Below are 14,695 nucleotides of genomic sequence, written 5' to 3'. Positions count from 1 at the left end.
TTTTTAAATAAAAAAACAATTTATTTGAACTGTGCATTGTATAACATACAAAAAACAGCAAATGTTGGCATTCTATCACTTCTATAAATCAATGTATACTAAGCTATCATCAGGATACAAATGATACTAATTTATGCTTTACCATCCAGGCCAAGCTGGAGATCACTCTCCATCTATGTTCTATTTGTCTTTAGATAAGGAGAAATACTATATTAGAGAGCACCTTAAATCTCCAGTAAGCATGGCCACTCTGGTATGCTATTCCTAAGGCAATTGGGCACATACAACTCTCAGGAAACTTCAAAGGTTTCATGCTTCTATCTTAACAGAGGAAAGGAAAAAGAATTTATTGCAGTATTTTTCAAACTTGGCAACTTTAAGAAGTGTGACTTCAACTCTGGCTGCGGAATTCTGGAAACTGATCTTTACAATTGTTAAGGTTGCTACGTTTGAAAAATGCTGATCAGTTCCATGTAGTCCTCAACTTACGACCACAATTGGGACTGAAAAATTCACTGTTAAGTGGTGTGGTCATTGTTAAGTGAGGCATTGCATGACCACACTTGATTTTACAATGTTTTGTGGTAAGTATTAAGCATACAACATGTGATCACGGCTTGCAACTTTCCCTGCCAGCTTCCCCATTGACTTTGCTGGTCAGAAACTGGCAAGGAAGGTGGAAAATGGCAATTATATAACTGCAGGACAATACAGTTTTCATGTGAACCAGTTGCCAGCATGCTAGAATCATAACCACATGAACACAAGGACGCTGCAACAGTAGTAAGCACAAGTAACATTCATAAGTTACTTTTGTCAGTGTCCTTGTAAGTTCAAACATTTGCTAAACCAATGATTGTAAATCAAGGACTACCTGTGGTGCTGAAGGATTCATCATATTAGTGGAACTATTGCCAACAACGGACAACTAATCTACAATGTATTATAACCTTTCCCAGCCCATAGGATGTATAGCACATCAACTCCCATTATGCTCCAGCTAGCTGCGATGATTGGGAGTTTATGAGAACTCAAAACATTTGTATTTGGACAGCTCCAGACTGGGAAAAGCTGATGTATCATCTCAGTGTTTTTTAGTGCAATTAGGGCAATGGGCCCAAAGGGACCTCTGTTAAAATGTCCTAATATGATTATGTGGTTCAGTATTTCTCAATACTTTAAGATGGGTGGACTTCAGCTTCCAAAATTCCCCAGCCACCCATACTTGGGAGTTGAAGTCCACCCATGTTAAAATTGCCAAGATGGAGAAACACTGGTGTAGATACTTTACAAATAGCATCCCATCCTTAAGAGCCTCTTATACAATCAGATCTGAACAACAGAACAAAATGAAAAATTCAGCCAGACTAGAGTCTGCTCTCTCCCTCCCTCCCTCCCTCCCTCCTATCCTTAGCTTTCTTCCAATCCCAGCTTTCTGTGGCTGGACTTCAGCTCCTCCTCACATTCCAGGCCTGTTGAAACTTCCCCTAAAAATTCTCCAAAATGGAGCTGTCTCTGCCCCTTGCAACATATACACAAAAAAGCTCAAAGCTGAAAAACAAGGGTTTCATTATTTTCATTTCTATGGTGTTATGCACAGCCATACTAGGCCTGCTGCAGCTCAAGTTCTTAAAACCCAGATACAAAGACTTTTATTCCTTTGAAGTGAAGGATTGGAAAGGAAGAACCATGTCCTTGGAGAGATGTCGAGGCAAAGTAAGTAATTTCATTTTTTTTAGATGGTCAGGCAGACTTGCCGCTGTATTCTTTCTGCATAATAGTAGCACGTTAGGAATATCTGGAAATGGAAATCCAAGGTATTGAAGTTAAAAATAAATAGATAAACTGAAAACTTTCAGTAGTTCATTCTCTCCACTATCTGATTTCAGGAACTAGGAATATCCCCTGCAAAAAAATGAAATTAACTGACTTACATTTGCAGTTTTTATAATAAAATAAAGGACAATGTAAGAACTGGTTTATCAAATCAGACTCTTTTGGCAACTATCAGATGCCTCTGCCAACTTTAAAAACTGAATCTGGCTGAATCAGCTTCAATTTTTAAACTTGGCAGAGGTATCTGATAATTATCAACAGGGTCTGGTTTGATAGAGCAGTTCTTACATTGTTCTTTATTTTATTATAAAGACTACAAATGTAAGCATAGTCAGTACTGTAGGTGTCTGTGTCAGTGAACCACCGTTGACTAAAATTCTTGAATTTGGTTACTAAATGCATACATTCATTTGAACAATTGATGTTAGGATTGTTCCTAATGCTTGCAGTGCTAGGCAAACTTTTATTTCAGTGGCAGAAAGTAAGCTTGTTTCATAAATTCACATAAACTAAAGTGAACTAAAAAGTGCTTTGCTTTGTCTGAATTGTATAGTTGCTTCTACTTAATATCTATGATTTAAATGCTGTCTATTTTTTAATAGTGAAATTGATCTGTGAAACACTAGACTTTTCTATGCTGAAATAGCCAAGATAAATGAGAAAGATACTTATCAGTAATGATTTGATCAGCTTTCTTTTTTTATTTCTTTTCTAATTTTCTATTTGTCTGAAGGCAGCTCTGGTTGTAAACGTGGCTAGTTACTGTCAGCACACAGAAAAAAATTACAACATGCTGCAGGAACTCCAGCGAGAGTTTGGACCATACCATTTCACAGTGCTGGCCTTTCCTTGCAATCAGTTTGGGAAATTGGAGCCAGGTCTGAATGATGAGATAATATATTTTGCTAAATCAAATTATGGAGTAACGTTCCCCATCTTCAGTAAAATAAAAATTCTAGGATCTGAAGGATCACCAGTATTTAAATTTCTGATAGGTAAGTTTGTGTCTCTCTTAAGCTGCATGTTGTGTCTTTTAGTGCAGTGTTACTTTTAGGCAGAAAAATATACAGACTTCAGATTCATTGGATTTGCAGTTTCTATTTAAAAAACTATTTCTAATACCTAAATCTCATCAAATGTTCTTGAAAAGTACAACAGAACGCCAGCAAAAATCCCAGAAAAAGGACTATCTAAATCAGTGATGGCGAACCTATGGCACGGGTGCCAGAGGCGGAACTCAGAGCCCTCTCTGTGGACACGCGTGCCGTCGCCCCAGTCCTAGGCCTTCAGCTGGGTTTTATAAAACCTTTTCGCTTTAGGCCTCCACTGCCGTGTACAAAAAAAAGGTTCAATTAATCAGTCAATTTCAACTTCTCGCGGGGAAAAAAAGATCTTGCAAAGTTGGAATTGATTGATTGAACTTTTTAGTCACACCCAGTCTGCTGTTACCACCGCATCCACGCCCACCCAATGGGCCACACTCACCCGGCACCCGACGATGCATAAGTGGATTTTGGGTTGCAACATTCGCCATCACTGATTGAGATAAATCTGCAATTTGAAATGGAATGTATTTATTTACAATTGTGCAGTTCTTTGCATTCTCCTATGACTAATCCCTGACAGCCAGTTTGGTTTAGTAGTGGTTAAGGCATCAGGCTAGAAATGGGAGACTGTGACTTCTAGTCCTGCCTTAGGCATGCTGGATAACCTTGGGACAATCACTTTTGCTCAAGCCTAGAAGGAGGCAATGACAAATTGGTCTTGAAAATATTGCCAAGAAAACTGCAGAGACTAGTCTAGGAAGTCACCAGGAATCAAAAAGTGACTTGAAGGCACATGCATATGACTAACCACCACACTGCAAAATAGTAACTCTTGTCACTATTTTAGTGACAAGAGTGACATTGGGCAATATCTAACAAAATGAAATTCAGTGGTGAGAAAAGTAAGGTTCTACATTTAGGCAAGAAAAACCAAATGCACAGATACAGTATAGGTGGTACCTCATTCAACAGTAGTAACTGTGAAAGGGATCTTGGGGTCCTAGTAGACAATCACTTAAATATGAGCCAGCAGTGTGCTGCAGCTGTCAAAAAAGCCAACACAGTGCTAGGCTGCGTTAACAGAGGGATAGAATCAAGATCACGTGAAATGTTAATACCACTTTATAATGCTTTGGTAAGGCCACACTTGGTATAGTGCATCCAGTTTTGGTCACCACGATGTAAAAAAGATGTTGAGACTCTAGAAAGAGTACAGAGAAGAGCAACAAAGATGATTAGGGGACTGGAGGCTAAAACCTACAAGGAATGGTTGCTGGAATTGGGTATGTTTAGTTTAATGAAGAGAAGGATGAGGTGGGACATGATAGTAGAGTTCCAATATCTCAGGGGTTGCCACAAAGAAGAGGGAGTCAAACTATTCTCTAAAACACCTAAAGGCAAGACAAGAAGCAACGGATGGAAACTAATCAAAGAGAGAAGCAACCTAGAACGAAGGAGAAACTTCCTGACAGTTAGAACAATTAATCAGTGGAACAACCTGCCTCCAGAAGCGGTGAGTGCTCCAACACTGGCAGTCTTTATGAAGAAATTGGACAGCCATTTGTCTGAAATGTATAAATTTCCTGCTTGAGCAGGGGGTTGGGCTAGATGACCTCCAAGGTCCCTTCCAACTTTATTGTTGTTGTTATTGTTGTTGTTGTTATTATTAAATAAATTCCAAATAAAATTGCTTGGAGACACAGGCTGCCTACCCCTAAGTTTTATTAGATTTTCTGTTGTCTTCTGCTAGTAATTTCACTGCTCACCAATTCTGGCTCCATTCTACACATTGAATAACATTGGCTATTAACTATAAATATTTGATAGGTATTTATGGCTGTCCCCATTTATCTAGAGAGACCATTTCTAGGAAAAGGAGTACACAAATATCAAATTAACACTACAGGCATTTCAATTTCTTATAACATCCATGGTTTTTTTTTTTAGTAGTAGAAAGAAGAAATGTATCAATTTACCCAGTTCTGCAAAATTTCCAGAATTTTTTCTTCTCTAGTCAGTCTTTGATTATTTATTAACAAAAGATATTATCCCATGCTTTATATTATGAATAGATTATTTCTATTAAATTGGATTAATCATTGTGACTATAGACTATTTATATTGAATATTACTTTTTGAAATACTTTGGTATTATTGATGCTTCTGGATTGGTCAAGATGCATAATATCATACAACTTAAGATAGGCTGTTGGTTTATTTTTGATAGAGTTTTTTTAATTTCTACAGAGAAAGAAAAGCATAGTCTTTAGAGGTATGCAGGGAGTATAAGGAAATCAAGATGTAAGGAGAAAACAGTGCTAAGGAAATAGAATAATGGAACAGTCACTAGAAATAAAATGGAAATCGACAGGTTATGATAAGTCTCTCAGAGGAAGGGAAACCTGAAAAAATTATCAGATCTGAAAATGAGTAGTTGGCACGGAGTTCACATATTGTTATGAAATCAATTTTTAATTACAGGTTGTCCTCGACTTACAAACATTCATTTAGTGACAATTTGAAGTTACTATGGCCCTGAAAAAAGTGGCTTATAATCTTTTTCACACAACCGTTGTAGCAACCTCATTTTGATCAAATTTGATCAAATCCACCTTTTGTGACCTTCCGACAAGCAAAGTCAATGGGGAAGCCAGATTTACTAAACAACCATGTTATTAACTTAAAAACTGCAGTGATTCATTTAACAACTGTGGCAAAAAACATTGTAAAATAGACAGAACTCACTTAATTGTCTTGCTTAGCAACAGAAATGTTGGGCTCAATTGTGGTCATAAGTCGAGGACTACCTGTACAAGCTGCTAGTTTCAAATTAGTTCATAAAATGCATACATTCTGTTAATATTGATTAAAGCATGATCCCAACTGAGTAGCTATATTTTTCTAAATCATATCCCTGCTCTCTGTGACCTAAAAGTGTCTTACCGTATGTTATTCCTGCAGATGCTTCTAAAATGGAACCTAGGTGGAATTTCTGGAAATATCTCATCAGTCCTGAAGGTAAAGTCGTGAAATACTTGAGGCCTGAAGAACCCATAGAAAACATTAAGCAGGATATAGCCGCTCTGATTAGGGAGATCATTTTTAAAAAGAGGGAAGACCTTTGAGGAAGTTACTCTGCCTTGTGGATCTGTTGGGCAACTTCATCATCCGGCCTTAGTACATTCTTGTTCAAACATGGCAAATGCTGAACTTATCAATGATCTTTCTTGACATTTAATGCCATGATAAACTGATAAACAGAACATTCTTCTGTTTAGAACTCTAAAGATGCGGAGAGCAAAGGAAGCCAAGACTTTAACAGTGCTCTAAGCACTTTACCCAGTTGAGCCTTGGACCCTTCAAACATGTTTATTGTAATATCTGATTAGGAAATCTGATTATGAACAATGTAAGAGACTTTTTTTGTGGGGAAAAGGTTCCCAATAAATATTGCTTTCTTAAAACAGTTCCTGCTGTGATTTTACACACAAGCACATACACAATTATTATGTTACTGTGACTTTAGAGAGAAAAACAATTTGATGTGGTGGTTAAAGGCATCAGACTGGAAATGGTAAGACTGAGTTCTAGTCTTACCTTGGACATGAAGTCAGCTGGGTACCCTTGGTCCAGTCATTCTCTCTCTGCCCTAGGAAGGATGCAAGGGCAAACTACTTCAATAGCAGTTACCAGTGCTTTTTTTGCAGAAAAAAAAAGGTGCCGGAACTCACACACATTATACATCCCGCCTTGCCTATCCTACAAAATTCCATCCAAAAACGGTGCCGGAACTCCGTTCTGGGCATTCTATGACAAAAAAAAGCCCTGGCAGTTACTAGGAGCCAACCCTAACACAAAGGAATGCCCCCCCCCCAAAAAAAGTTAAGGTTTTAAAATTGCAAGGTTGAGAAAAACTGGCCTAAGCACTGCTGATTTTGTTCTGACCATTCTGTGATGATGAAGTTTTAAACGAAAGGGAAAAATTTAACAATAACCCAAATATTAATACTGAATCTCTGTGGAATCCTTATCCTTAAGCAGCCCAAACCTTTTGTACAAATACTCAACCACAACTGAGCCCAAAATTTCAGTTGCTAAGTGAGACAATTGTTAAGTGAGTTTTGCCCATTTCTTGGCCCAAGTAAAGGGGCACTGCAACAGTCATAAATATGAATCAGTTACCAAGCGTCTGAAATTTAATCACGTCACCATGGATGATCAGTGGTGGGATTCAGATATGTGAACAACCGGTTCTCTGTGTGGATGCCGCTTCTGGAAGTCCATTCTCGGCCTGGGCAACAAAAAATTAGCTACCAGTTCTGCCGAACTGGTGCGAACTGGCTGAATCCCACCACTGGAGATGATGCAATGCTCGTAAGTGTGAAAAGTGATCATCAGACACTTTTTTCAGTACCACTGCAACTTCAAACAATCGCTAAATGAATTGTGGTAAGATGAGACTACCTGTATTGAGAAGAATTCTAAATCTATGTAATACATATGAGCTAAGTCATTTTCATACTGGAGAATTGTCTCCATAGCCATTTCCCTATGCTGGCATCACACACCCAAAGACACAATGGCCCCCTCTTCCTTTGATGAGAGGATTTAATGGGGATGTTGGAATTTAACTTTGGTGCCAGGTTTTAATATTTATGGTTTTAACTGATGTATGTATTATGTTGTTTCTACTGATGTTGTTTTAATTGATTGGGAGCCACCCAGAATTTGATATAAGATGGGCGGTGATATAAATGTTTTAAATAATTAAAAATAAAATAAATACATACTATCTCCTATTAATTTGGACAATAGATAAGCTAGTTTGGAAAAGGCAATTTAGAACAAAATAAATTAAAATCTTAGTGCGCTTTTTCACAGTACTGCATATGTTAAAAGTGTTTATTTACAATGATGGCTATTGCCCTTCTCTCCCTAAAAGCAAATTTCACATATTAGCCTCAAAATGATGTTAAATTGTGCAATAATATGGAAGTGTATTTAGTTGCTGGAACATATAGAACAGCTAACTAAGAGATACACTGCCAAACCATCCCACACAAAGACAGAACACGAAGACAGAACGCACATAGTACTATAAACTCAGATGATTACATCAGAATCAAGAACATCAAAGAAACTTCCACTGATATTTAATGCACAGAAAAATATTTTCAGTTTTGCCTATAAATCTGTGAGCTATCCTAATAATATCCTAATATTCCAACATGGGTAATTTGCAGATAGCAATAGCAATACCACTTAGACTTACAATATATATCTCTTCACAGTGCTTTACAGCCCTCTCTAAGCAGTTTACAGAGTCAGCACATTGCCCTCAACAATCTGGGTCCTCATTTTACTGACCTCAGAAGGATGGAAGGATGAGTCAGCCTTGATTGAGTTAGTCTGCAATATTGCAATCTAACCAGTGAGGCCACCATGCACAGTGTCAGAATGTTAAACACTAATACATTTTTTGATGGCAAACAGTTTTTGAACATTTTGCTACACCAAGTCACCTGATGACCAAAATATGTGCCGTAGGCTGGCAGCTGAATGTCAGCTGGTGCCATCTGGATATCCATCCAGCTAACAATACACTGCCATTCCACTACACACACAGCTTTATGTTATTCTCTTTCTGACAACCAACAGTTCCTGCAACAGGTAACAGTGTGGTAGTGACTGCTAGAATTAAACAAAGCAGCCAGCTAATTCTACACTGCCTACCAGTCACAGGTTACATCACACCAGAGGAGAGTCCTTGAGACACGAATTCTCCTTAGATCGGTGCTACAGCCACTGATGGGTAAAAATAATGCTATAATCAAATATTTATTTCTAAATGGATGGTCCATAATAATAAGTCATGAGGGTTAGGAAGACTGCAACTAAATATGAAAATACTATTCTTGCCTGCCTCCATTCATTCATTCTCTCAAATGTTTTATATTTTTTGATGAATAACTAAATGCTAATATAAAACACCAGAGCTCTCCAATATAGATACCCTGAAAAGCCAATACAGGTAGTCCTCGACTTATGACCACAATTGAGTCCAAAGTTTCTGTTGCTAAGTGAGACATTTGTTGAGTTTTGCCCCGTTTTATGACCTTTCTTGACACAGTTGTTAAGTCAATCACTGCAGTTAAGTTAGTAACACTGTTGTTAAGCGAATCGAGTTTCCCCATTGACTTTTCTTGTCAGAATGTTGCAAAAAGGCAATCACATGACCTTGAGACACAGCAACGGTCATGAATATGAACTATTTGCCAAACATCTGAATTTTGATCATGTGACCATGAGGATGCTGCAATGGTTATGTTACAACAATTCTTTTTCAGTGCTTTGTAATTTTGAACGAGCACTAAATGAACTGTTGTAAGTTGAGGACTACCTGTAATATATGCCTTCTTTTCTTTTTTAAAAGGAAATTCCCTCCCATTTTTCTGAATGAGCAGAGATTGCTTTGAATTAATTCTTCCATGCATCAGGAATGTGCTAGCCTTTTTTGCGCCTTTTCACTTTCCTTGGTTGAAAGAGGGAATAGCTGCAGAACTTTACATGAAGAGAGAAATTCAAGATCAGGTATCTTTCTGTAAGATCCTTTTCTCCTACTTTGGTGTAGTGGGGGTGAATCTCTGATCTATTTCATGGCCCTTTAGAAGCCATATCAAGAAACAGAATTGCAGCCAAAGGAGAGTATAAAAATGTGGGTCTACCAATTATTAAGGGGAACGTTTAGTTTTTATTATCTTGTGTGTGTGCATGTGTGTGTGTAGCAGTCATAATGAGAAATAATAAAAACACATATCATAGTAACATACCTTCATTGCTGCAAAATAACTTATAGAAAAATAAAGCTAAACAAAAAATGTGCAAGTTGATTAACCTAATAATCTCATGTAGGTTAGTTATCCATTACATCATTTAACTGCACTGCATTAAATTGGTAAAAGAGTGATAAAATATACACATTGCATATATTTTATCCAGAAAGTCGGAGTATATAGCCCAAACAATTAATAGACCTTAGACATGTGATTCAAAGATGTCGTGAAAAAAACTTCAAACTTGATTTGAATTGAGGACTCAAATGCCTCTGAGTTGATCCTGAAATCCAAATTAACAGTTAGAATAATTATATTGCCTCAATTGAATCAGGTTTCTGAATCTATACAAATCAGATTTATTTTCCAAACTGAAAGAAGTTGAAATTGGATTTTTTAAATAGGTGTTAATTAATCCAATGGATGGATTCACAAGGACACACTTCCATTATTTCTGCAGCACATTAGAATGCAGCACTCTGGAGTGCAACCAGCTGCTGTAACACAAAAGGTATTCAAACAGCCAGCTAGTAGTGCACTGCCAAAGTGACACATATCTTTTCTCATGTTCAAAATTTCCTTCTCATTGTATTATTCTGTTCAATTTATTTCGCCATGCTTCTTGCGCCAGTGACTCTATGAATATTGATGCAATTAAAAATAATACAGACTCAAAATTAAAAGAATAAACATCAACAATAATAAAAATAAAACCACAGGCTTGGAAGAACAGCCAGATCTTAAAGATATTCCAAAAGACCAGCAGGATTGGGACCAACCTTTCCCATTTAAAATTACTAATACTTCTAAGGCTTTCCCAATAATAAATTGTTATAATCAGCTTGCCAATCATCATAGTTTATGCCATTAGACCAAGATTGTTCAGGGAGAGGGGGAGGAGGTGTTGAAACAGTCAAAATGGCAGGCACAACTTGCAGTCAGCTTAGAATACAACAGAGATTAGATGCCTGAATGGGAAATGGCAAAAGTTTATGCCCATCTCCTTTGTGAGCTTTTCAGATATTGATAAAGATGGACCTTTGATCTTACCCAAAAAGCTCCTCTGTTCATCCCTTTGCAATCCTCAGTGTTTTGAGATCATGACTCTTGCATTTGTAATAGCTGCATAAAATGCTGAATTTGAGCAAACACACCATTTTGTCTTCATTGCATATTGCATTATACTATAGTTGGCTTAATTATGGTCTGCTGTACATATATATGATTTAGTAAAAATATGCCAGGTGAGCAGAATGTCTTAAACCAAAATTAAAAATTACGATATAGCACAATTGTGGACCCAGTGTATGTACAGGTAATCCTCGACTTACAACTATTCATTTAGTGATCATTCAAAATTACAACAATAGTGAAAAAAGTGATTTATGATGTGGGTTTTCACACTTGCAACTATTACAGCATCCTCATGGTAATATGATCATAATTTGGATGCTTGGCAATTGGCCTGTATTTATGACAGCTGCACTGTCCCGTAGTCATGGGATCACCATCTGTAACCTTCCTAGCCAGCTTCCATCAAGCAAAGTCAATGGGGGAAAACCAGATTAGTTTAATGACATGATTCACTTAACAACTACATTGATTGGCTTAACATGGTAAAGGTTGTAAAATGGGGCAAAACTCATTTAACACTGTCTTGCTTAGCAATGGAAACTTTGGGCTTGATTGTGGTCGTAAATCAAGGATTACTTGTATGTACATACAAGATCATAGATCCCTCTCAACAAATATAGCATATTACAGGACAAAAATGTGTTATTCTCTCCCTCACATACTTCTCTCACTCACACACACAATGCTGTTACCATCATTTCTGTTGCTATTGAAAACGCACACTCCATACTTTAGTTCAGTAGCAAAATAAATCCCCCCCCCCTTTAAAAAAGAGCAGGTGGCTGGGCAAGCAAAAATCCTCTGCCAGAGACCTTAAGCAAGCACTTACCAGTCTGGGTAAACAAAGCCGGAACTAAAAGGACAGATTAATCTCTCGCACCTCATCTCCTTTGGGCCTTTTGCATTTACAGCAGGGATAAAAGCAATGCTATTTCTGTTTTCCATTCATTTTCTTTCATAGAACTTTACAAAGAACGCAACTCTACAAAGTCTTACCTTAGTAAGTTTTTGCAAACTTTGTTTTCTGGTCTGTCCGGAGATTGTTCCCAAGTGCTCTCACGATTTTTTTCCCTTTAAAATAAGTATACCGTATACACACACTTTATGTATCCCATTTGAACTATATCCTTATTTTCAAAGACCTGTAATTCTTTTGCTTTCATACTTGTTCAGACACAAATTTCTAATCCTCATTTTCTCCAGCTCACATACACAGATATACTTGCTGCACATTTTATAATGCTGTGTGAATAAATGTTCTGTTTAGCTATCTTGTAAGTTTGACAAGACCAGGAAAAAGAAATGATTTCATGTTATAACATAACCTGGAGCCTACTGATTGTTTCATATTTACCAGGATGTGTCTTATATTTAAGGACTTTAAGCAGACAGGATCCTAGGTATATCCCACCTTTATTATCCTTTGCCAACCAAAGCAACATGCCCTAGCCTATCATAACTGATCCCAAATATATAAGCAGAATCAGACCTTATTTGTACTTGGAAAGGAGGCCACTAAGAAATCCCAAAGCTTTAGGCTAAATTGGGGAATTTAAAAATATCTAGCAGACATCTGGGTTGCGGTAAACCAATTTTATATTGCTCCCAAGCAAGTTATATGGAGGTATCCAGGAAATCATTAATAGTCAGAAGAGAAAGGAAATCTCATCTTTAATAATTCTCTCATTATTTCTTCCCATGTTTATAATTGTGATCAATGCCCCTTTCCTAAAACCATTAAAAAGATATTAAAGATGCCAGGGCCATTTAATTACATCCCTGTGCCTTGTCATACCTCAACCAGCGGAAGTGTCATTGGCTTTTTGTATTTCTAATCCAAATTGTAACTAACTACGACGTAGTTACTACGTTATACTAAAGGAAAATTACTTCTGCGTAAATAGGTGTAAGATCTAAATAGTGGGCGGCGATGGTTCCGTATACTGTCACTCCAGCCAGCAATAAGCGGTTGAATTGCTTTTTAAAAAAGACGACCAAGCCGCTGAGCGGACAGGGCTGAGATTTAGCCACAACACGTCTTCATCCGTCTTGACCCTCCGGGACGCGCATCTTTCTAACTTCCATTCCACCTCTGAAGAGAGTTATTTAATTAGCTTTCCTGGCGCTGAACAATTGCTTTGCTTTTCTGAAATCCCCCCCCTCCTCCTAGAGCCTTCCCTTCGGCAGCGAAGAATTAACTTTCCCAAACAGCACCTAATTTTGCCTACTGCTCCTCTAGGTGCACTCATTGGGGGTCGTGTTCTTCCGTCCGCTCTAACCTTTGCTTCCTGACTTTAAAAAAAAGGGGGGGGGACGCTTTGAGTATCAAGACCCCGTAGGGAATCGCCCGCTGCCTGACTCTGTTACTAGACCCCAATGAAACCCGTTTCGATGGAATCATTTAAAGAGACAAAACAAGCGGCAAGCGAAGCGGGAATTCCTCGCTCTGGCTCCCGATTGGCTGCCTAGTTCTCTGACGTCAGAAAGTTCCCTTCCGCGGAATGTCGCGGCGCGCAGCGTTTGTTGGGTAGGCCGCGATATCCCGGGCAAAGACCCGCTTCGGCTGAGCAACGTGGAGATGCCTCTATTGTCTATCACGGGGCAGCGCGGGGAGCGCTTCATAACCGCGCCAAAGAGCGCGGCGCGGGCGAAAAAGCGGGGAAGGGAGTAGAAATCCTCTTTCTGGTCCGTATGTAGGATGGCGGAGTCTAGAATGGGAAAGAGCCTCAAAGACCAGCTTTTGGGTGCATCCCACTTAAAAACATTTGTTATTGTGATTTTGCTCTGAATGTATTTCCAATGATGATATCGAGGCCCAGAATGGGCAAATCAGACTACGGTACAGGAAAAGATGGCAATGGAGGATGTCTGGCCAAGGCTCTAAATTTGTCATTCATGCTCTCGCAGGGGATTTCATTTCAATTATTCTCCCGTTATTCGTTTTGTTCATTTATTGAGGGGTGGGAGCTGAGGGTGCTCAGGCTCATCAGCCTGTTTACTTCCTTTCCTTCCATTTTTGGATTGTAAAATTATTTTTCTAAAGCTGTTTTATGCTTCTGTCAAAGGTGGTGTTCCTCAGAGCTTCGGCTTGCAATTTCTTGCGTTTAGATCAGTGTTTCTCAAATCTCAGCAGCTTTAAGATGTGTGGACTTCAAATCAAGGTAACCTAATAAAGAAGCCAGGTTCCTGAAGCAAAGCATCCCAAAAGTGTTTCTCACCCTCTCACACATTACAAGTAGTTCTCAACTTATGACTGGTCACTTAGCAACCATTTAAAATTATGACAAATCCCTCCAAAAATACTTATGATGTGATTCTAATGGCCAGAGGCCTCCTTGCAGTCACATGACTGCATTTCAAGTGGTTGGCAACCTGCCCGCATTTACAGTTGTCTACAACATGATTGATTTATGATTTTTTTTTTTTTGCTGAAAACCAGCATTCCAGTTTCTGAAAAAAAATGCTCCATAGCAAACAATGGGTTTACTTAATGACAGCAAAAAAAAATGTAATAAAATTGGGTTGGTCATGTTTACCCATCATGACTTACGACCACAATTGGCAGGCTTCATAACAGTCATAACTTGAGACCTACCTATATATATGTATAAAAGACAACCCATTTGCTGCCTTTTCAGGAAATTCAAAATCCTGAGAAGTAATAGTAAATTTAGCGCTAGCTCATTTTGTCCTGATGCACCTCACACAAAGATTCTCCAGAAGCACATATTCCAAGTAGACTACCCCTGGGTAAAATCAAACTCATTGGCAGATTAAATGCAAAATGGCAAAGGTGATCCTATCTACTTCTCTCCACAGGCATGTATACATGTTTAGGTTATACAG

The 14,695-nt window shown here is 38.2% G+C and overlaps 1 protein-coding gene and 1 long non-coding RNA gene across 2 annotated transcripts; one reads left to right on the top strand and one right to left on the bottom strand.

The window, feature by feature from the left end:
- The first annotated feature begins 1,409 nt into the window (after positions 1-1,409).
- GPX8 (glutathione peroxidase 8 (putative)) lies at positions 1,410-6,346 on the top strand. The gene is made up of 3 exons (XM_039355738.1): positions 1,410-1,716; positions 2,570-2,831; positions 5,844-6,346. Exons 1-3 carry the CDS (start codon positions 1,504-1,506, stop codon positions 6,005-6,007), a joined length of 639 nt encoding a protein of 212 aa, XP_039211672.1. The 5' UTR covers positions 1,410-1,503; the 3' UTR covers positions 6,008-6,346.
- LOC120313647 lies at positions 1,662-13,294 on the bottom strand. The gene is made up of 5 exons (XR_005558207.1): positions 12,645-13,294; positions 11,846-11,920; positions 6,480-6,531; positions 5,826-5,924; positions 1,662-1,798 (listed from the first exon to the last, which is right to left on the bottom strand). It is a non-coding gene; the product is annotated as an uncharacterized LOC120313647 (long non-coding RNA).
- Between the last annotated feature and the right edge of the window lie 1,401 nt (positions 13,295-14,695).

The sequence above is a fragment of the Crotalus tigris genome, unplaced genomic scaffold (genome assembly GCF_016545835.1).
Source record: "Crotalus tigris isolate CLP2741 ecotype Arizona unplaced genomic scaffold, ASM1654583v1 scf7180000017571.3126492, whole genome shotgun sequence".
Lineage (NCBI taxonomy): Eukaryota > Metazoa > Chordata > Lepidosauria > Squamata > Viperidae > Crotalus > Crotalus tigris.
The sequence above is the reverse complement of the archived record's forward strand: the minus strand, read 5'-3'. Positions and strand labels throughout refer to the sequence as shown.